The sequence below is a fragment of the Melospiza georgiana genome, chromosome 26, assembly GCF_028018845.1.
Source record: "Melospiza georgiana isolate bMelGeo1 chromosome 26, bMelGeo1.pri, whole genome shotgun sequence".
Lineage (NCBI taxonomy): Eukaryota > Metazoa > Chordata > Aves > Passeriformes > Passerellidae > Melospiza > Melospiza georgiana.
In genome coordinates this window covers 5020708-5041807 of record NC_080455.1, presented here as the reverse complement: position 1 = coordinate 5041807, position 21100 = coordinate 5020708, and the positions used below count along the sequence as shown (strand labels likewise).

Genomic DNA, 21100 nt, shown 5'->3' with positions numbered 1-21100 from the left:
GGGACCCTATGGACACCCCACAGACTTATGGGCACCCTATGGAGACCCCATAACCATATGGACTCTCACAGCCCCATAGGGACCCCATGGACACCCCACAATCCTATAGGCACCCCATAGCTTCATGAGAACCCCATGAGCACCCCACAAAACTAAGGGTGCCCCGGATACCTCCCAACCCTATGGACACCCCACAGGCCTATGGGGAACCCATGCACATCTCATAATCCTATCATCACCCCATAAATCCATTGATACCCCACAACCCACAGGGATACCCCAAATCCATAAGGAAATCCTATAGGCACCCCTAAGGCAAGAAACCCCAAACAACACAACTTTTTTTTTTTTTTTTTTTTTAATATTTCTTCACTTTACAGGGTTACAATTGTCTTAAATATTCTGACGTTTAAATACAATCTGTATAATAATGTTATTATAAAATGTAAACTTTCAGTGTTTTTTTAAGTTTATTTTCTCTTTTTTTTTAAATTTTTTAATTTTTTTTTTTAATAATAATCAAAAAAGTCTCAATACCTGAATGTTTTGCAAAAACTGAAATCTTTCACCGGGGCCCCGGGTGCGCCCGAGGCCGCCGCACTCAGAGGTAGAATGTGGTTTATTTTTTTATTCCTTTTTTTCTTTTTTTTTGTCTTTTGTGGTTTTTTTTTCTTTTCTCATTTTCCTTTTTTACCTGAGTTAAGATATGCAACGCTGGGGGGGGAAGGGGGCAGCTGCAGCTGGGGCTGCTCCTTTAGTTTAATTTTCTTTCCAAACCCCCCCCCCCAAAAAAAACTGATTTAGGCTCTTTTTTATTATTTTTAAATCGATATGCAAAAAAAGAAAAATACAGTGGAAAGTCACCTGCTCTCAAAAACAAAAATAAAAGGAGGGGCAGGGAAAGGAGGGGGGGAGGGAAAATAAAAATAAAAAACCCAAAACAACCCAAAATAGTGACTGTACAATGCAAAAAAAAAAAAAAAAAAATCACAAAGAAAATCTAAGCCTGCCCTGGGCATGAAAATTCCCCCTTGGAATTTCTCCTTATGGGGAGCTGGGCTGGACCCCAACAGCAGCAGGAGCTGGACGGACCCTCCCAGGCCCCCCCAAAAAAGGGTCCACAAAGCCACCAAGACCCCCACCCCAAAAAAGAGCCACCAAGGGGATTCCAGCACTGAAAAAAAACCAAAAAAAACCCAAAAACAACAATAAACCAGCTGGGAAAAAAAAAAAAAACAAAAAAAAACAAACCCAAATCCCCTGAGATCGCCACTTCCCCGAGTGAAATGAAAAATAAAAGGTTGGGGTTGGGGGGCACCTGGGGAAGGGGGGAAAAACCCTGTGCTCCAGGTGGGAACCTGAGAACGGAGATACCGAGGGGGGCGAGGGCGTTTCGGTATCGGCTTGGATTGTGTCTCACGCAGATGTGGGTGAATAATTTTTCTTTTTTTTTTTTTTTTGGTGAGGGGGAGGAGGAGGGAAATATTTAAAAGAAACTGAGATTGCGAGGTTTAAAATAAATGCTTTGGGTTGTGTGCTCCAGAGCGTCCTGCAGCTCTGAGCATCCCCATCCTCTGGATGCTGCTTGGTTTTGGAGGAAATAAGCCCAAAGTGGCCTTAAACAGTAGTTTTATGCAAGGGGAGGGATAAAAATTAGGATTTGGCGGTGGGGGAAGGAGCAGAGCTGGACCCAACCACCGATAAGGAGAGGAGAAAGGAGATTCCAACTTTTTTCCAAGCTCCCATTTTCCCTGATGAAGACTAATATATATCATTTGCATGTTAAAAGATTGATTCTTTTTTTTTTTCTTTTTTTTTTTTAGAGAATAAAATAGAAGCTATTTACAACAAAACAATCGAAAACAACCTCTTAAAATCCTGCAGAGAGTGGAGTTCCCAAAACAAAGGAGGGAAAAGGATGGAAATGAATAAAATTTCTCCCTATTTCCAAATTTTTTTTTTTTTTTAGGATTTTTGGTTTTGTTTTGTTTTTTCCTTTAGAATTCCGGGGGGGTTTCGCTAGAGCTCGCGTCGGCAGGCGTCCGTGCGTCTGTCTGGAGGTAACACGAGTTAAAAAATAACAATAATTATAATAATAATAATAATAAATGTACAGTGCAAAGTGTGATGTGAGTGAGGTAAACGGTCCCGGAGCGGCGCAGCCGGACAGCCGGCGGTGGCTCCAGCAAAACCCCCCGGGCTAAAGCTTTTCTGCCTGGAAAAGGAAAATCCAACAACAGGAGAACAAGGGCAGGGCCCATCGAGAGACTGAGAAGATCCAGGAGAAACCCTGGCAAGACCTCAGGGGAGACCCTTGGTGAGACCCCAGGTGGGATCTCAATGAAACCCTGGTGAGATCCTGGTGGGACCCAGGAGAGATCTCAATGAAAACCTGGTGAGAGCCTGGTGAAATCCTGTTGAGACCCCAGAGAGACCCTGGCAGGACCTTGAGCAAGACCCCAGAGAGACCCTGGCAAGATCTACGGTGAGAGCCTTGGTGAGACCCCAGTGAGACCTTGGCAAGACCTCAATGAAACCCCAGTGAGATCTCAATGAAATCCTGTTAAGACCCCAGAGAGACCCTGGCAGGACCTTGGGTGAGACCCTTGGTGAGATCCCAGGGAGACCCAGGCAAGATCTCAATGAGACCCCAGTGAGACCCAGGCGAGATCTCAGTGAAACCCTGGTGAGATCCCGGTGAAATCCTGTTGAGACCCTGGCAAGACCTCAGGCCAGACCCTTGGTGAGATCCCAGTGAGACCCTGGCAGGACCTCGAGCAAGACCCCAGAGAGACCCTGGCAAGACCTCGAGTGAGACCCTTGGTGAGACCCCAGTGAGGCCCCAGTCTCATCCAGGTCTTGGGTGAGACCCTTGGTGAGATCCCAGTGAGACCCAGGCGAGATCTCAATGAAACCCTGGTGAGATCCTGGTGAGATCCCAGTGAGACCCTGGCAGGACCTCGAGCAAGACCCTGGTGAGATCCTGGCAAGACCTCAAGCGAGACCCCAGAGAGACCCTGGCAAGACCTCGTGTGAGACCCTTGGTGAGACCCCAGAGAGACCCTGGCAAGACCTCGTGTGAGATCCCAATGAGACCCCAGAAGACCCCGGCGAGCCCCGGTGCGGCCCCGTCCCCCCGCGGGCGCCGGTGCCCGAGGCTGGGGGCGTTAAGGCGAAGAAGCGCTGTTGGAGGTAGAGCTGGGGGGCACGGCCAGGCCGGCCGGGGCGGGGGGCACGCTCCCACCGCCGCTCCCCACCCCGCTGCCGCCGCTGCTCCGGCTGCTGCCGCCGTTGCCTTTGCTGTAGGCAGAGGAGGAGGAGGAGGAAGAGGAGGAGGAAGGGCCGGGCGTCTGGGCGAACAGCACACCTGGGGGAGAGAGCAGAGAGCAGAGCTGAGGCACGGGCGCTGCGAGATGGATGGAGGGCAGCGGGAGCGTGGCACGGGGCAGCCCCTCACCTGCGTACACGATGCCGTTGATCTCCACGGACATGCTGATGCTGTTGGTGCCGTTGCTGCTGGCGGCGGCGGCGTCCGGGCGGTTCTCTGCCGGGGAGAGCCGCGTTACCGAGCCCGCCGGGGCCGGGAGCCGCGTGGGGCCGCAGGGCCGGGGCCGGCACTGACCTGGCGAGCGGGTGCCCTGGCTGTTGATGCGGATGCTCATGGGCAGCTGGGCCGTCATGGCCAGGAGGTTCTGCTGCAGCGCCCGCTGCATCAGCCGCTGCTGCTCGTCCGTCACCAGCGCCAGCTTCTTCTCCGGCGGCTCCCCCGACTCCAGCTTCTCCCGCAGCTGCTCCAGCGCCGCGGCCTGGGCGGCCGCCGCCACCTGCACCGCGGCTGCCTGCGCCGCCACCACCGGGTGCCCGGCCAGGGACACCGGGAGCCGGCTGGGCATGGAGATGGGGATGGGAGAGTCCTCCTCTGCCGGGGGAGCGGGTGTCAGGGGTGGGGACACAGGTGGTGCCGCCACCCCGGGGTGTCAACAGTTTGGGGCCCTGCTGTCCCTCCAAAAGGTCAGAGATGGGTGGTTGGAATCAGGGTCCCCAGGGTGTCAACAGTTTGGTGCCCAAAGGTCAGAGATGGGTGGTTGGAATCAGGGTCCCCAGGGTGTCAGCAGTTTGGTGCCCAAAGGTCAGAGATGGGTGGTTGGAATCAGAGCCCCCAGGCTGAGCCCTGGAGCCCAAGGAGGGGAGAGCAGCATGACCCCTCTGCCTGTTTCCCCCAGCTCTCCCCATTATCATTACATCTCCAGGGCTTAGCAGGGAGCTCAGCTTGCAACCACACCCTGGAGCAGGCAGACCCCAGAACAACCATTACCTTTCTTGATCTTCTGGCCGGGCGTGATGGCGCCGCCGTTGGTGGCAGATGCCAGCCCCAGCGCTGGCACTGGCAGCTTGGGCGAGGAGAGGAGGCCGTGGGTGCCACCGGGCGAGTAGGCAAAGAGGGAGCCCCCGAAGCCCTGCCGCCGGCCCTCCCGCCGGTTGCTGTCGATGGCCGCCTGCAGCTCGTTGGGGTTGCTCAGCCCACGCTTCTCACACTCGTAGGGGTACAGGTACTTCATGTACCTGCGGCCAGACGGGACACGGGAGGGATGGTGAGGGCGACACAGTGGCTGGGCACCCCTCCCCATTGTGTGCCACCCCCATTGTTGCCTCCCCACTGCTCACACAGGGCTGTGCTGAGCAAGAGGGACCCCCAAGGACTCCCAGTGTGCCACCCCCATTGTTGCCTCCCCACTGCTCACACACAGGGCTGTGCTGAGCAAGAGGGACCCCCAAGGACTCCCAGTGTTCCATCCCCATTTGCTCCTTCCCCACTGCTCACACACAGGGCTGTGCTGAGCAAGAGGGACCCCCAAGGACTCCCCGTGTCCCATCCCCATTTGCTCCATCCCCACTGCTCACACACAGGGCTGTGCTGAGAGCATCCATGCCCTGCACAGGTTAGGGGGACCCCCAAGGCCTCGCCCCCTCCCCATCCCTCCGAGCCCCCTCTCACTGGGTGCGCAGGGTGAAGGCCGCGCTGGTGATGGAGGTGGGCAGGCTCAGCCCCTTGGTGATCTCCCTCCACAGCTTCTTGTTGATGACCTCCACCAGCCCCCCCTTCTCGGTCACCAGCGTGTACAGCATGTACAGGTCCAGCACCTGCTTGGCCATGATGGGGATCCTGTTCACGGGGGTCCCTGGGGAGCGGCGGGAGGAGAGAGCTGCTCTGGGGTGCTGCTTTCTTACCCAGAGTGGGGGCGCAGCTGCTGAGACCCCCGTGGGGCAGTGGAGGGGCTGGGGGGGGCTCATGCTGCTCCCTCCCCTTCCACTGTCCCCTTCTTCCCCCCCAGGCCCTCCCCTGAGATCAGCCCCGAACAAAGGAAACAGAAACTCGCAGTTTGCAGCCACAGCCCCGCTGCCGTGGCTGAGCCGGTTCCTCGGGCTGAGCCGGCACCCGAAAACAACAAAAGTTATTTACAACAGGGGGGGGGGTGGCACAATCCGGCTCTGAGGGTCTCCTATGAGCTTGGGGGGCTTGTCCCTCCAGCTTGAGGAGGGGGCTGGCATCCCTTATTGGGGTCCCCACCTTCCCAGCCATGCGGTGAGGGAGCCCAATGGATGCAGGTGGGGTGACTCCAGGGGATGGAGGTGGGGGGACTGCAGGGGACACAGCCAGGGGACAGGACATGGCCAGGGGGACCCAGCCAGCAGCCCCAGCCCCCCTGCACAGGCACACGTGCCTTCCCAGTGCTGTCGGACAAAGGGCCAGAGCCAGCCCTGTGTCAGCACTTCCAGCGCTGTTTTCCACGCAGGAACCAGACCCTCGAGCAGGATTCAGCCCTTCCCACCCCCGGCCCCCCAGCCAGGGCCTCTGCCCGGGCACAGAGAGGGGCTGCAATAACCCAGGCAATGGGCAGAGGGGGCACACAGCCAGGGCCTGCAGGTCTGGGTGTGAAGGGAGGGGGACAAGGAGGGGCTGCAGGCTCTGGATCCAGCCCAGCAGGTTTGACCCCGCTGTGCTGGAGGGGTTAAAGATTAACCAGCAGCTCAGCTGGAGCCGTGACCTCAGGGCACTAATGAGGGGCAAGGAAATGAGCCCCTGGCCTTGGGGGGGGACGTGGGGGGTGCAAGGTGGGTGTGGAGGAGCAGGGTGGGCACAGAGTGGGCAGGGGGGCACAGCGTGGGTGTGCAGCTGGGTACTCACCACGCTTCTGCATGAAGCTGAACAGGTCATCCAGGAACTCCTTCCTCCTGGGGTCACCATCCAGCTCGTACAGCTGCATAAAGAAGAGAGAGATGCTCAGAAACCCCCTTAACCCATGTGCGTCCCCCAACCTGAGACCCCTTGGCTTCCTCTGCAGCAGCCTCAAAGGACACCAAATGGTTTGAGGGTCCCTGCAGAGGTCCAGGGGGTCCCTACAGAGGTCCAGGGGGTTCCTGCAGCTTGGGCTGACCTTGCCAGCCCTGGTTGTAGCTCAGCTCCGGGATCATGGCTGGAGTGGCTCCCAGGCTGCCAACACCGCCCCAGCTCCTCCCAGGAACGCTGACCCCTGTTATTTTTAGCCTCCACAGCCTGCACAGCACAGCAACTCTTCAGCGTGGTCCCTCCACGCTTGGAGTGCCACAGAGAGAGAGAGAGCCATGGCCAGGAGGAGCCAGTGTGCCTCACCATGAACCTGTGTGTGCCACCACCCTGCAGGGACACGTCCTGCACTGGGGGAAGGCAGAGCTGGGCCAGGCTCTGACACGCTGCTGCACCACCTCCCTCACCGGCTCTGCTTGGGGCATCTCCGTGTGGGACCCCCCACCCCGGCACATTCCTGCCTGATTTATGGCTTTTATGGCTCAGCACCGGCCGGTTGGAGCGCCCGGCACGCCGCAGGCACACACCACACCACACCATGCAGCCTCTCCCCAAGCCCAGCGCTGTTTCTGCCTGCAGGCTGGTGGATAATCCCCCCTCCCAACCCTCCCAAACCCGGGCAGGGTGCTGGAGCAAGGGCTGTGGGGGCAGGTGTTGCCCAGACACCACCACAGCTCCGCTTTTCTCCATGACAGCTCTGAACAACTGCCAGGGGGGCCGGGAGGGGGCTACAAATAAATAAATACCCCCCCCCCCCCAAAATAAGCCAGGCACGCACTGCAGGTCACCCACGTGCCCACTCCCTCCATGGCACCAGGGCTGTGGGCAGGTGGATGGGTGGGCACGGTCCTGCCTTGAGCCCCCTCCTCCTGCAGCCCCGCGGGGAGGATCCGGATCCTGCAGGGCCGGACTCGCCCGCCGGCGCCGATCAAAGGGATCAATGGGGCCGCATGATAAGCGGGGCCATAAACCCCCCCAGTTCCCCTGGGAAACTCGGCAGGCTCGACCAGACCCTTGCACACCCCCAGGGCAAGGGCAGGAGGCACCAGCACCACCGGCAGAGACCCTCAAAACCCCCTCAAAGACCCCTCAAAGGAAGGGGTCTGGTGTGGCAGCGCTGTGGGGGGAATGAGCCATGGCACAGCAGCAGGGCTGTGAATTTTGGGGTTGAGTAACACTTGTGCCAGCTGAGGGATGTTGGGCTGGTGCCAATCCAGCCTCCCCCATTTCCTTGAGCAGCTCCAAGAGCCACACACAGAGAAAGGAAAGGGCTTCCCCAGCGCCCGATGCCATCCTGGGGAAACACCAAACACTCTGGTTCATCCAAGACCCTCGGGGTCATGATCCACCCCCCTCCTGGACTCAGTCCCGAGGGGAATGGACGCGTTTAAGAGGATGAAAGAAAATTAACCGTCAGCTGAGGAGAGCGTGGCCGGCCAGGACAGGGGGATTAGTGGCTGCGGCAGGCGGCTGCCCCGAGTGTGAGCCCCGGTGGTCCAACGCCAAACTCAGCTGATTGCAGCCACTCTCCCCCCTGCCCAACTGTGATAAAGCCATGGCGGTGCCCAGGGATGGTGGGCAGAGGGATCCCCATGCTTGCCCTGCCGGCACACCCGCCACGGCTGCCGGGCAGAGGATGTTGCACAAGCTGCTGCCGATGGTTACGGCGCCAAGCAGAGAAACAAACTCCCCTTGGGACCCTCCAAACCCTGGTTTACCTCTGTCACTGCCAACAGAACCAACTGCCAGTGACAGGCACCTGCCCAAGGTGCTCAGCTGGCGGCACTGTGGGGTGAGGACATGCCCAGCCACGGCTGGGACGTGCCTGGTGTGCACTGTGGTGTGTGACAGAGTGCATTTGCCAAGCCCTGGTGTGCACTGTGGTGTGTGACAGGGCGCGTTTGCCAAGCCCTGGTGTGCACTGTAGTGTGTGACAGAGCGCGTTTGCCAAGCCCTGGTGTGCACTGTGGAGTGTGTCAGACTGCATTTGCCACGCTGCCCCTGTCCTCCCTTACCACCCCTGTTCCCCCTCGACCCCCAGCACAGGCAGGACACGGAAGGGGACAGACAGAGACGAGTGACTCCCAGCTGCCCCTCGCAGGATTTCCTTGCATTGACGCCATCCGCAGCCAACGGCACAGCAGCCCCGAGAGCCCCAACGGCAGCGCAGGACAGCTGGGACAGCGGGGCTCGGAATGCAAATTGGGGAACAGAAACGTTCTGCTTTTGGCAGCATGCGAAACCCAGCGCGCAGCTGAGCTTGGCACGGGCCGGCGCTGCCGCACCGAAATCAGCAGGTGCTGAGTCTTGTGCCTGCTTGGTGCTGATCCCTGCCCCGTGCCCGTGCCCTGCTTCCTGCTCTCAGCCCTGCTTTGTGCCCAGCTCAAGGCCAGCTCCTCGCAGGAGCACGCGGCGTCGCGGTGCTCGGTGCAAAGGTACCGGCGTGCGGGCAAGGCCGCCCGCTGCCGCTGAGTCAATACATTTATGTTTCGTAATTAGGGAGCTGGAAACGACTTAATCCAGAACGCAGCTGCCCCGGGAATATCCTCTTACCGTGGGGTCCCCACGGCAGGGTGTGGTGGCAGGGGACACTGTGGTACACAGCCATGCCAGCCTGGCTTGGGGGGAGCAGGAGATGCTCCCCACATCCCTGAGAGTCCCCTGGGCTGGGGGATGTGACCCAGTGCTCCCAGTGCTGACCATTCCAGGGTGAATGCTCGATGCCAGCAGCACGGGGTGGCTCTGGCCACAGTGCCCAGCCCACCTGGCCACAGCACAGCCCCTCGGCCCCCGGCCGGCTGAGGACACGGAGCCAGATGGCCGTTGCCAGCAGATCCATAATTAAGTGGAGGAGGAATTAGGCAGGCGGTGGGCGGGTGGCCCTGACCCCGGCCCCAGCACCCCCGGCAGGATGCCGGCCCGGCGTTTGGTGTGGATGACCGGATTAATGTTTCAAACCAGATTACAGGAAAATCCCAACCCTGCTGGCTTTCAAAGGGCAGGCGGGAGGAGGCGGCCCCATGGCAATGCCAGGAATGCAGGAGAGCCCTCGGCACGGGCCGGGGATGGGGGGTCCGAACCCTCCCCAAGCCCCCGAGCAGGAGGGGAAGCATCATTTCACAAGGCTCATGCTGGTGCCAGGCAAATCCCCCCTTCGGCAGGACTCCCTTGTCTGCCCCATGAGATGTCATGGAGGAGTCCGTGTCCCTGCATCCCACGTCCGAGTTAAAAACATAAAAACACCTCCCCTTCCCCCCCCCCGCTGCTCGGTTCCGGGTTTTCAGGCCTCGGGGATTAATTTTCAAGTTTCTTTTCCATTGCCAGGAAGTGGCAACACTCTCGGTTTTCCTCCTTCTCTCCAAAACCGGTTTGAGACGTGCACACCGTGACGCGAGCCGGGACTGGGGACAAGACCCAAGGGCCACTGCAGCAGGGATGGGGGCTGGTGGCAACCTCCACCTTCCAGGGGCTCAACTCCCCCAAATTCCTGTATTTAAGGAAAAAACACAACGCAGGCAGCAGCGGGGAGAGCTCGGCAGGTAGCAGGAGCAGCAGTGACAGGATTGAGGGGTTACTCCTCTCCTTTTCTTCCTTTCCTTCCTTCCTCTGGCAGCCCCCGGGGATGCATCCCTTTGTCCCGCGGACAGCGAGGGGCCACGCTGGCCTGGGGAAGAGCCTGCTCACACTAACGAGTTCTTTAACCAAGAATAAACACATTTATGGCGCGTTTCCCGTCCCACTCCCAACCCCTACACAGCCCCCGGCCTCTGGCACGCCGGGACTCGCAGTGGGGTCGGAGAGGGCACTTATTCAGAATAAGAAAGTCGTTTGTAAAAACCAGAGCCAAGGATTGACGCGGGGCGTTTCGGAGGCGCTGGGGATGTGATTTCCTGTAAGGCGATGGCTGAGTCAGGACTGGGGGTACCCAAGGCAGCAGCTCCTCTCTCCATGCACAGGGTGCAGGGTTTGCTGGGGTAAATCCCTCCCGGTGAAGGGCAAAGGGAGCAGTCCAGCCCCGGAGCAGATTCCTACGCAGATAAAGCGCTCGGCTTAGGTACAGGTCACCCCTGGCTGTCCCCATCCCTAATCCCCTGCGAGCCCCCCGGGGAGGGAAGGGGTTGCTGGGGGCAGGGAGGAGTGCGTGCCCCTTCCCCAAAAATGTCCCAACACTTTGCTGGTGGGGGATGTGCTGGCTGGAGCCTCGCCCACATGGCCAGAGCTGGCGGTGACTCCACTGACCGGCCCGGCGGGATTCCTGCTGCTGGAGCATGGCCGGGCCGGGCTGGGCTGGGCTGGGCTGGGCTGGGGGGCCGCTTCCGAGGGGGCAGCTGGGCAGGGGGCCCGGGAGCTTCCCGTCGGCACCATTGTTCACACCGGTTCCCAGCACTGTCCCCTCTTCAGGGGACATGGCCCCAGCCCAGGTGCCTCTCTGCACCCGTACCTCCTCCCCGGGCTGGGGGATCCAGTGGTGGGCACAGCATCCATTGGCGACAAAGCCAGTCCTGATCCATCAGCACGGCAGTCTGGGGGTCCCCGAGACCACCCGGTGCCCACCTCGTCCCCACACAGGAGCCATGCGGGTGACCCTGGGGGTACCCGGCGGGCGGTGTCAGGGCACGGCGGGTGTCAGGGCACGGCGGGCGTCCCCGAGCGGCGCAGGGGACGCTGAATGGGCGAATTAGTCACCGTTTAACCCCGCTGACCCCCCATTGTCCGTGCGCTGTCGGCCGCCCTCCCCAGCCCGGCCGTGCCGCTGCGCCCAGCCAGCCGGCAGCTCCTGGGATCCGTGTCCCTGAGACACCAGATCTGACACCGGCTCCCGGGATGGCTCTTCCACTGCTGTTCGCTCCCAGCACCCCAGGATCCGAGTCCCTGATCCCCCTGGGCTGACACAGCTCCTGGGATGCCTGTGCCACTGCTTATTGCTACCAGCATTCCAATATCCCTGTCCCTGATCCCCCCTGGCTGACACCAGCTCTTGGGACAGTGTGCCACCGCTGTTTGCTCCCAGCATCCTGGGATCCATGTCCCTGATCCCCGTGGGCTGACACTGGCTCCTGGCACTCCTGTGCCTCTGCTGTTTGCTCCCAGCATCCCTGTCCATGATCCTCCCGGGCTGACACAGCTCTCGGGACAGCTCTGCCACCGCTGTTCGCTCCCAGCATCCCGGGATCCATGTCTCTGAACCCCCTGGGCTGACACTGACTCTGCCACTGCTCTTTGCTCCCAGCATCCCAAGATCTGTGTCCCTGATCCCCTTGGACAGACACCGGCTCCTGGGATGGCTGCGCCGCTGCTGTTTGCTCCCAGCACCCCAGGATCCACGTCCCTGCCGCAGGCCAGGCTGACAACAGCTCTCAGAACGCCTGTGCCACTGCTGCGTGCTCCCAGGACCTGTGTCCCTGATGCCCCTGGGCTGACACTGGCTCCCTGTGCCACTGCTGTTTGCTGCCTTGCCGCAGAGGAGGAAGCGATTCCTGCTGCCGCGGCGTTTCCAGCGGCACTTCGCTGCTGGCCGGCAGCGAGCCAGGCTCTGGCTGGAATCAAAACTAGTTCCGTGTCTGAGTGAGGACGTGTGGCACAGCCTGGTGAGGGGTCAGGGATAACTGGGGCGCTGGGGCTGTTCCCTGGGCTGGCTGGCTGGATGGGAGCCAGCCCAGCAGCTCTCCCGGCCCTTGCTGTGTGCGTGCTGGTGCATGCCCTTGACACATGCTTGCTATCACACCGGACCTTGTACAAATATTAATCCAGCCGAGTCAGGCGCTGTTGAGAAAGCTCGTCTGAGGAAGGACAGACACCAGGCTGGCTCCTGCCACCAGGGAAGGCAGCTGAGAATGAGCTATGCAGTGCTAAGCTGGGGAAATGTGGCCAGAGCAGCCAACTCAAACTCTCGGGGCACCTGGTGAGCCCCCAGTTCAGGCTGTCCCTCCTGTGTGACTCCAAAGATGAAGCTCCTCAGGGTTGGAGGGCCAAGACCCTCATTGAGGACCTGACCCGGGTGAGGTGGCAGCAGCAGCAGCAGCAGCAGCAGAGGCCTGGAAGCCAAGACAGGGGTTTAAATTCCACCATATGTAAATGATCGTCTTAGAAGGGGATCGCGGTAAGCCCCGGCAGATGAGTCACCGGGGCTTCCACCGCCCGCTGGGATTTGGCTAATTGCAAATCTGTTCCTGAAATGCGAGGTCCTGCACCTCTGCCCTCCGTCAGCACCACCGAGGGGGTCCCTGGGGTCCCGTGGGCAGGGCCAGGGTGCACAGAATGCTTGGGAACGCCACGGCAGAGCCGCTGGAGGAGCTGGAAGGGGTCCAGCAGCCACAGATGGGGTTGACAGGAGCCAGCTGTGGGCTGTCAGCCCCAGGAACCATCACTGCTGAGCTGCTCTAGCAGCGCTGAAACCTCGCAGTTTCCTCACGCTGAGAGGAGGAGGTGGTGGTGGGCACTGTGATGGCACCACAGTGACAGACGCCATCCCACCGTGGCACCTGAGCAGGTGGCAGTGTGAGACAGCATGTCCCAGGTGCTGCAATCTCCAAAATTGGGCACTGGTGCCCAAGTTGGAGGCTCCACAGGGGAAACAGGGGCAGGAGGTGAAGCCCTTTGCTGCAGGCGTTTAGGGCTGGTACCTGCCTGGGCGCGCCCAGTGCCACCTGTACCAGGGTGAGACCCCAAGCCAGCTGCTGTGGGGGGACAGGGAAGCCACTGTTGCCACAGAAATGACACAGCCCAGCCTGTGGGACACACAAGGAGCAGGGGACTCTCCTCAGGGCTGAGCCCTGGCCTGCAGCAGCCCCAGTGCAGGGTGGATTATCCCAGAGTGGAACCCAGGCACAGGCAGATTAAGGGTCAGGCAGCGGGTCAGGAGCTGGGCAAGGAGCTGCACCCTGAGCCCCCAGTCTGGCTGCCCCAGGGGCTCTGAGCAGGGCCCCCCAGCCCCAAACACCCCCTGCCCTGGCCCCCCTGATTGCAGCACGTCCGGCTGGGCCCTGCGACCAGCTGCCATTTCTCCTGCGGTTTGGGCCAGAAATAGGGTGATGGAGCAACCCTGCCCTTGCCCAACGCTGCAGTGGGGGCGGGGGGCTCTGCTGACAAAGGCCCTGCTCCCTGCACTGCTCTTTTCTTTTTACTTTTTTTTTTCCTCTCTTTTAAATAAACCCTGTTAGTTCAGCTGTGCCGAGAGGGGAGGCGGCCGCCACCTCCGCAGCCCTTGAGTCAGCCCGGGGGGCTGGGGCGTGGAGGGAACAGGGCTCTGGGAGGGCCAGGATGGGGAAATGCATTTCCCCCATGCTTTAATCCCCCCCCCAGCTCTGGGGAGGTCAAGGCATGGGGGAAATGCAGCTTTGGGGGGGACACAAGCAGCGAGGAGCCAGCCCAACTCCCAAGACAAGGGGTGATGGGGAGCTGGGTGAAGGCACTGGCTGAGAACCTCGAGCAGAAAGGATGTGTCCCCTTGTCCCTCAAGCTCATTAATCATCCTGCAGAAATGGCCTGACGAGTGCTGGGATGCCGGGAGCAGCACCTGTGAGCACCCAGGCGTCTGGCTGGGGGAGGCACTCGGCGGCTAAGCCGCTCTCGCCGAGAGAAGTGCCTGACCTCTGGCCAGGGATCTGGTGGGATTACAGCCCCGGGAATGCTCCCTGAGCTCTATGAGCCAATTACTGCGCCGGATCCCCCGGCTGGGAGCACCCCTTGGGCCAGTGCTGCGGGGTGAGCAGGGGTGGGGACGCAGACCTTGTCTTGGGAGGGTGTTGGGGAAGGTGAAGCAGGAAAGCCTGATAAATATGATTGTCTGGCAAAAGATTTTGAGAATATAGGAATTAGAAGAGAGGTTGAAATGAAAGCAAGTTTTGAGATCCTTTAGTTACTGAACAACGGGAAAACAATGGTGTGGCTGGCTGAAGGTGATCCCCTTTTGATGAAACAAGACCCTCTGCCTGCAGACAGGTCCAAGGGGCAGAGCAGATCCTACAGCTTGGCAGAAGGGGCCCAAAGAGGAGTTTTTAGGGTTTAAAATGTAGCACAGTATGCTAATGTAATGATTCTTATAGGCTGTATGTAAATGCTGTAGGATTTGTGTATTGTACTAGATTGGTTAGTGAGAATCAGAATATTCAACACAGAAGATGATTTATTGTATTGGAACGGGAACTTTGCACTTTTACCTCTTGTCTCTTGCTTCTTGCCTTTTACTCTCTTACCCCTTTTATGCTTTTACTCTCTCCCCCTCTCTCCTCTCAGTCCTGTTCTGAGCTGTGTTTGGCAGCTCCCAGCAGGGCCCTGCACCCAGGCCCTTTGCAATAAAACCCCAAGTTCCACGACCAGAAGAAGATTTATTGTATTGTAACAGGAACCTTGTCCTCTTTTACTCTCTCTTTACCCTCTTTACCCTTCCTCACTCTCTCATCTCTTTACCATGCTCTTGTCTTCTCTCTCTTTAGCCCTCTCTCCTCTCAGGCCTGCTCTGAGCTGTGCCTGGCAGCTCCCAGCAGGACCCTGCACCCAGGCCCTTTGCAATAAACCCCAGAGATCTCTTGTTTCTGTCCATCCCGACCGTCCTACCCCCGTCAATCCTACAGGAGGGGTCCACTGCCGACTCCCCAAACTCCTGTCCTGCTCAGATCCCCTCTTTGCCTGCCTTATCTGCTGCTGGCCTGGCCAGGCACTGCAATCACCTCCCCGGCACAGCAGCACCCTAACCGGGGGCCCCAGGGCACTCCCCCCCTTATCTGGGAGCCAAACTGCCTCTGGGTGGGTGGGTGGGTAGGGGGAAGTGGCCCCCCGGCCCTGTGGTGACACTCGGGTCCCCCTTCCCTTCGCTGGGGCCCCCTCGCCCTCCCTGGGGGTGGCTCATCCGCTCGGCTGCCTAATGCAATAAAGCTCTAATCAATATTTTAAAGAAAGTAAATGGACCCTCCCGCCCTCGTTAAGAGGCCACGGGGCCCCCTGGCTCAGGCCCCACGCCCCCAGCTGGCTTTGGGCTTTGAAAAGGAGAATAATCCACGGGAGAAAGGGGTTCAGAGGGGGATCCCCCACGCCTTAAGGAGCTCCTGGGGATTCAGAGGAGGAGATACGGGCTGTCTGCCGCTCCAGACTCTCCTGGAAAATCCCAGTTCCAGCAGCCATGTGCTGGTCTGGGCAGAGGGGGGGGTCCGGTTTCAGCCACCCCCGCAGCCCTGCCGAGGTCGCCGAGTTGCTTTCGGTTTATTTTTCCCCCAGCAGTGCACTTTGAAACGCTCTATCTCGGGGTGAGCTGCACCAGCCCAGATAAGGGCTGAGGTTTTCGCGCCTGGGTGCCACCGGCACGGCTCAATGTCCCCAACACAAGAAACCCCTGCCCCACTAAAGCACCAGCACCCCCCAAAACCCCTCAGCTGGCACAGCCTCCCACTGGCACTGTGGCGACTTCTTAAATCCTTCCTGAAGCAGAAATGGGGGTGTTAAAACATCAGCCTGAGGCAGCCACTGCAGGACACCCCGAAATGGAGAACCCCAGAGGGAGAGTGGTGGCTGCTGCAGGCAGATGAGCACGGGGAGGAGATGAGCACAGGGAGGAGATGAGCACAGGGAGATGGATTCCTTGAGCTCCTGCAATATGGGATGGGGCACTGGCATGCAGGGTGCCCGCGCCTGAGGGAGCAACAGCAGCACAGCAAACTCCAAAAGAGGCAGAGAGGCTGGAAACTCCAGCTCCAGGGGCTGCCACTCCACCAGAGAGGCTCCCGCTCCCCGTATTAGCAGGGAGCAGCAATAGCAATAACGAAACAGAAAGATCAGAGCAGGGATCTTGGGGGACAGAAGCAGCAGCAGAGCCCCCGTAGCGCTGGGGCACAGAACTTCGAGCAGTTTTAGCCCTTTGCTTGCTGGATTTTTATCCATTTCCCACGGGGAGCCTCTTCCTACCCAAAAATGCCCCTTTTACCCCCCTACCCACCCCGAGGAGCCTCGGTGCCCCCGAGTTGCCCGTGTGGCTGGGGGCTCCTTTGTTCTGCAGCGCCCGGGTCAGGCCGGGCTGACCTCTGCCTGTGCAGTAGCCGTCCTTGGGGACGGGGAGGTGCCACGCGCCGGCTCCCTAACCTCCCTCACCTCCATAACTCTTCCTCACGCCCTCCCCTTCCTCCTCCCTTCAGCTGGGCCCCATCCTCCTCCTGCCTCCGGCCCCCCACGGCTGCAAGCCGAGCACCAGTTCACAGGAATCCGTCCCAGATGGGTCAATAAAAGCTGGCGGTGGAGGGAGGGAGGATGGGGGCAGCTCCCGGCTGACAGGGTTTGGGTGTGGGGACAGGCACAGGGGATGGTGGCACTGTCTGGTGTTCTCAAGCACAGAGCCCCACGGGCCAAGGATGCTGACGGCACCAGCACAACCAGAGCTGAATCCAAACTGGATCTGAACTCCCTGCAGGGAGAGCTGGATAGCCAGGGAGTTAAGTTGGTGGCCGGCACTGAGGAGCTCCTCGGCAAAAATAAAAAGCAACTCCAAAAGAGCCCATCCCTCATAGAGCAGGCAGGCAGAACATTGGCTACAGCCACTCACAGCACCACATCCCTGCTGGCTCACCCACATGGGTGTCAGAACTCAGCACATCCCTCTGGGTGCCCAGAGTTGCTGAGGGGGCTCAGAGACGCCAGCATGCAACCCAGATCACCTGGGAATTTGATTTTGACCCCTGAAGCAAGTTGCCAACTCTGTATGAGGACCTGAAAGTCACAGAGGTTTAAATAGTATAATAATAAAATGATCACAGGGTGAAAATGTAGATTTTAGGATTTTTGGTATGGGGGTTATGGGGACAAGATGGAAGAATTTGGGCGTGTCCAGCCTTTCTTCTTTTTCTTGTTCTCCATTTTCTGCAGTGATGTTGGCACTTCGGGATTGGTTTAGAGTAGAAGTGCACTGTCTAACATAGGTGATAGGTATTGGGAATTAAGTGTAAATATGATATATGTAGTTTGTAGTATAAAAGGACAACACAGAGAGTGCCTGTGGCTGCCCTGCTGAGCAGAAAGCAAAATTTTATAGACAAGAATTAATAAACAACCTCAAGACCGAAAAGTGAAGAGTCCAGACTCGTTCTTCAGGCACAGGCCGAAGCAAAGACATCCTGCACATCTCGGGGCAGCAATTATCAAACAGCAACCTGAGGCATGGGGACCCTGATGCTGGGGTTCCCCCTAAAGTGTCTCCACCAGCGGGGTGGGGTACAGCATCCCGTGCCCCACACGGTGACCCTGCTGCCGGGGTTCCCCCTAAGGCACCTCCACAAATGGGGATGGATGGGGTACAGCATCCCCTGCCCCACACGGTGACCCTGCTGCCGGGGTTCCCCCTAAGGCACCTCCACCATGGCGAGGAGCATCGAGGATGGATGGGGTTCGGCATCCCCTGCCCCGTGCTGCCCTCCTCCCTCGCTGTTTACATTCCTGCTGCTCCTTCCCAGCTGGGCTGCTGGGCCGGAGCCCGGCGGCACGGCACGCGCTGGAGCCCGGCCAGGAGGAGCTCCCGGCCAGCGCCGGCTGTGCCTGGCCCCGCTCCAGGGGCCGCGATCCAAGCGCGCTCGCTCGCTCGCTCGCACGGGGCTGACGTGCCGGGGAAAGCCTCTCCGGGCCCGGCGTCGCCTCCGCTCCTCCTCCACGCCCACGGAGGATTTCCAACCCCCTCCGGCTGCTTCCAACATTCAGCACCCAGCTGGCTCTTCCCAGAGAGCCCAGGAAGGGATACGGAGGGAGATGGGTGCCCAGAGAGCGGGAGCGTGGCTTGGGGGCCAAGGGAAGCACTGGGAACGCAGTCGGTGTTGCCAAGTGTTGTGGCTGTGATAGGGGACCGGGCAGAGGCCACGGCACTGACATGCCGACGAACAGGAAGATCAGAGTTGTGGTATTGAAAAGCCTTTTCACAGCTACGAGTTCACGGCCCTGGCCCCTCGCTCGCCGGCGGCAGGAAGCCCAAGAGAGGGAAACCACAAGAAGAGCAGGTAGCCTGGGTGCAGCGGCGCGAGGGATGCGCAGGGCAGGAGCATCCCTGCATCCCCACAGCTGGACAGGAGCATCTCTCCATCCCCACAGCTGGACAGGAGCAGCCCTACAGCTCGGCAGGGGAATCCCTCCATCCTTACAACTGGACAGGAGCATCTCTGCAGCTGGACAGGAGCAACCCTGCACCTGGACAGGAGCATCTCTCCATCCCAACAGCCAAGCAGGAGCATCTCTCCAGCCCTGCAGCTGGACAGAACATCTCTCCATCCCCACAGTCAGGCAGCACCAGGAGGATGGCCACTGCTTCCCTCTGCCAGCCCTGTTCTGAGCCTGCCCACATCCATGTGTGCCAGCAGACCCCGGCAGCCCCTTCCCCCATTTGGGAAGGGATGTGGCAGCCTCCTGAAAGTGAAGGGGCAGAGGTGGTTGCATCCCTCCTGACAGGCCACCATGCCCTGGCTGCTCCATCTGGGTCCCATCTGCTGCTGCTGGTGCTGCCCCTTCCCCCAAACTCTGATGTATTTAAACACACATCAAAGGTGCCGGGCAGCCCCCGGGGAGCCCTGGCTGCAGCAGTTTTCTTCTGTCAGTGAGAGTGGACTGCAGCCAGCTCTGGTGCTGGGAATGTGCTGGCCTCACTGCCTGGAGAAGGCAAGGAAGGGAACAGCCAGGTGCTTTCTCCCTGGTTTCACTTTTTCATGGCATTTTGGCAGCAGCAGGGGTGCAGCTCTGCCCCCCACCAGAGCTTGAGTTGGCCTGCCAGGCATCAGCTCTGTAGTGACGGTGATGGGAGACAGACAGGTCCCCATGGAAAATGGCTTGGGGAGAGTGGAAAACCAAGAGATCCATCAGATTTATAAATCTGGCGTGATTTTTTCATAAATTCCAGCAAGAATCCTCTCATATCCCTGCAGCAGACCCAACTGCACAGCCTGCCTGTACCAGAACAACCTGGACACAGGATCCACTCAGAGCCACCCAACCAGGGAAAGGGGCGAGACCGAGCCCAGCACTAAAACCCCGGAGAAATCCCACGCATTCCTAATGACAACAGCAGCTGGATCCGAGGAGAACACAGCCGGAGGCGGCGCTGCCAGAGGCACCTCCCCACGCTCTGGGGACACAGCGCTGAGCAGGAGCAGCGACGGGGGACGGGGACGGCAGGGCACGGACAGCGCGTCTCGGCGGGCACATACCTGCTTGAACTGCTCCTCGTAGGTCCAGTCGCCGTGGTCAGGGGCTGGTGGCGGGGGCTGAGCGTGGCCCAGGCCGGGGGGCAGCCGCTCCTGCCCGCCTGGCAGCCGTGGGGGCTCCCCCCGGTAGTGCTGGGGCGCTGGGGGCTTGCGGAGCAGCAGGGACCCCGCGCCCGCCCGCACCGCCTCTGCCGAGCTGAGCCCTTCCTCTCCCATGTCTTCTTCTTCCTCGTAGTCTTCCTCTTCCTCCTCCTCTTCTTCTTCCTCTTCCTCCTCACCCAGGTCCTCTTCAAAGTCATCTCCATCCCATTTGCCCTTTCTGGAGCCGGGAGGAGAGAAGAGGTTTGGTCCCATGCTGGTTCCTAAAGTTCATCCCTCTCATCCCTCTCTCCTGCCCACCCCAGCTGTGGGGTTGGGACCACCCACCCAGCACAGCCCATTGGTGGGGGCAGATCTCTGGGGCACAGCCAGCCCCCAGCATCCTGGGAGCAGCTCTATCACGGACCTCTCCTCTGCCAGATGGCTCCTGGCCTGGCCCTGCCCTGAGAGGATGCATGGGTGCTGCATAATTTAACACCAGCCTGGGGTCCTCTGTGCCAGCCCCACGTGGCTGCTGGGCAGGCAGGGATGGGACGTTGTGCCAACCCAGCGTGAGGAATCACCACCACAGAGCCAAACCACTGCTCTGAAATACCCCAACAGCTCTAACCCGAGTCACAGGATCCCCTCAGCCTGCCCAGCCCCACCAGTGCTGTGCCACTTCCCTGCCCCTTCCCCAAAGCCACGAGAGCCACCCGAGCACACTCACAGATCCTCCTCCTCTTCAGAGCCCATCTCCTGCTGGTACCCGCCGCCATCTTCCTCCTCCTCTCCGCGCTCCTCCTCTTCCTCCTCCTCGGAGGCCTGGCTCTCATCCGACAGCCCCGGGCTGGGCGAGTGGCTGAGGCCGGCGGCGGCCGCCCGCATGGCAGCCAGGGCGGCCATCTGTGCCCGCTGCATGTGCGCGCTCTCGGGCTCCGCTCCCTCCTCCGAGGGCGCTGCCGCCTCCTGCCCGCGGCCCCGGGGCTGCCCCGGGGGCTGCGAGGGCTGCGCTGGAGGGGACGTGCAGCGTGCTGGCGGCTGCTGCTGCTGCTGCTCCTGCAGCAGCCGCGCGCGCTGCTGCCGCTGCAGGTTCTCCATCACCGCCTGCAGCTTCATGGCTCTGCCGGCGGGCGGGGGGTCCCCGGGGGGCCGGGGGGCGATGCACCCGGGGGGCAGTGCCCGGGGGGCAGCGCCCGGCAGGCTGCCGCGCTCCAGCGGGGCTGGGGGCCAAAGCTGGGCAGCGCCACGGGCGGGCAGCCCTGGAAGGGGCTGCCGGGGGGTGAGGGCAGTGCCGTCGGGGTTGACACCGGGTTAGGAAGGAAGGATGTGGCCCCCTTGATCCCTCTCAGGCTTGGTCCGATGTCTCCTTGGCTTAAGGGCTACGGTGCGTCGCAGGCTTGGCGCTGCCCCGTTGGGATTGAGGCGCTGCTTGTCCCAGGCAGGCTCCAAAACTCGTCCTCAGGCTCAGCAGGCAGCAGCTGGAGCACGGCACATCGCCCTTTCCCTCGCAGAG

The 21100-nt window shown here is 60.1% G+C and overlaps 1 protein-coding gene across 2 annotated transcripts; it reads right to left on the bottom strand.

The window, feature by feature from the left end:
- Positions 1–1234: 1234 nt before the first annotated feature.
- ARID3A (AT-rich interaction domain 3A) lies at positions 1235–20751 on the bottom strand. 2 transcript variants are annotated; one of them, XM_058040846.1, is made up of 8 exons: positions 20315–20751; positions 19510–19825; positions 6188–6260; positions 4997–5180; positions 4316–4563; positions 3623–3919; positions 3458–3544; positions 1235–3367 (listed from the first exon to the last, which is right to left on the bottom strand). In XM_058040846.1, exons 1-8 carry the CDS (start codon positions 20701–20703, stop codon positions 3168–3170), a joined length of 1794 nt encoding a protein of 597 aa, XP_057896829.1. In that variant the 5' UTR covers positions 20704–20751; the 3' UTR covers positions 1235–3167. The 2 variants fall into 2 exon arrangements, with proteins under 2 accessions (XP_057896829.1, XP_057896828.1); XM_058040845.1 differs by having other exon boundaries at positions 3458–3919.
- Positions 20752–21100: the final 349 nt, after the last annotated feature.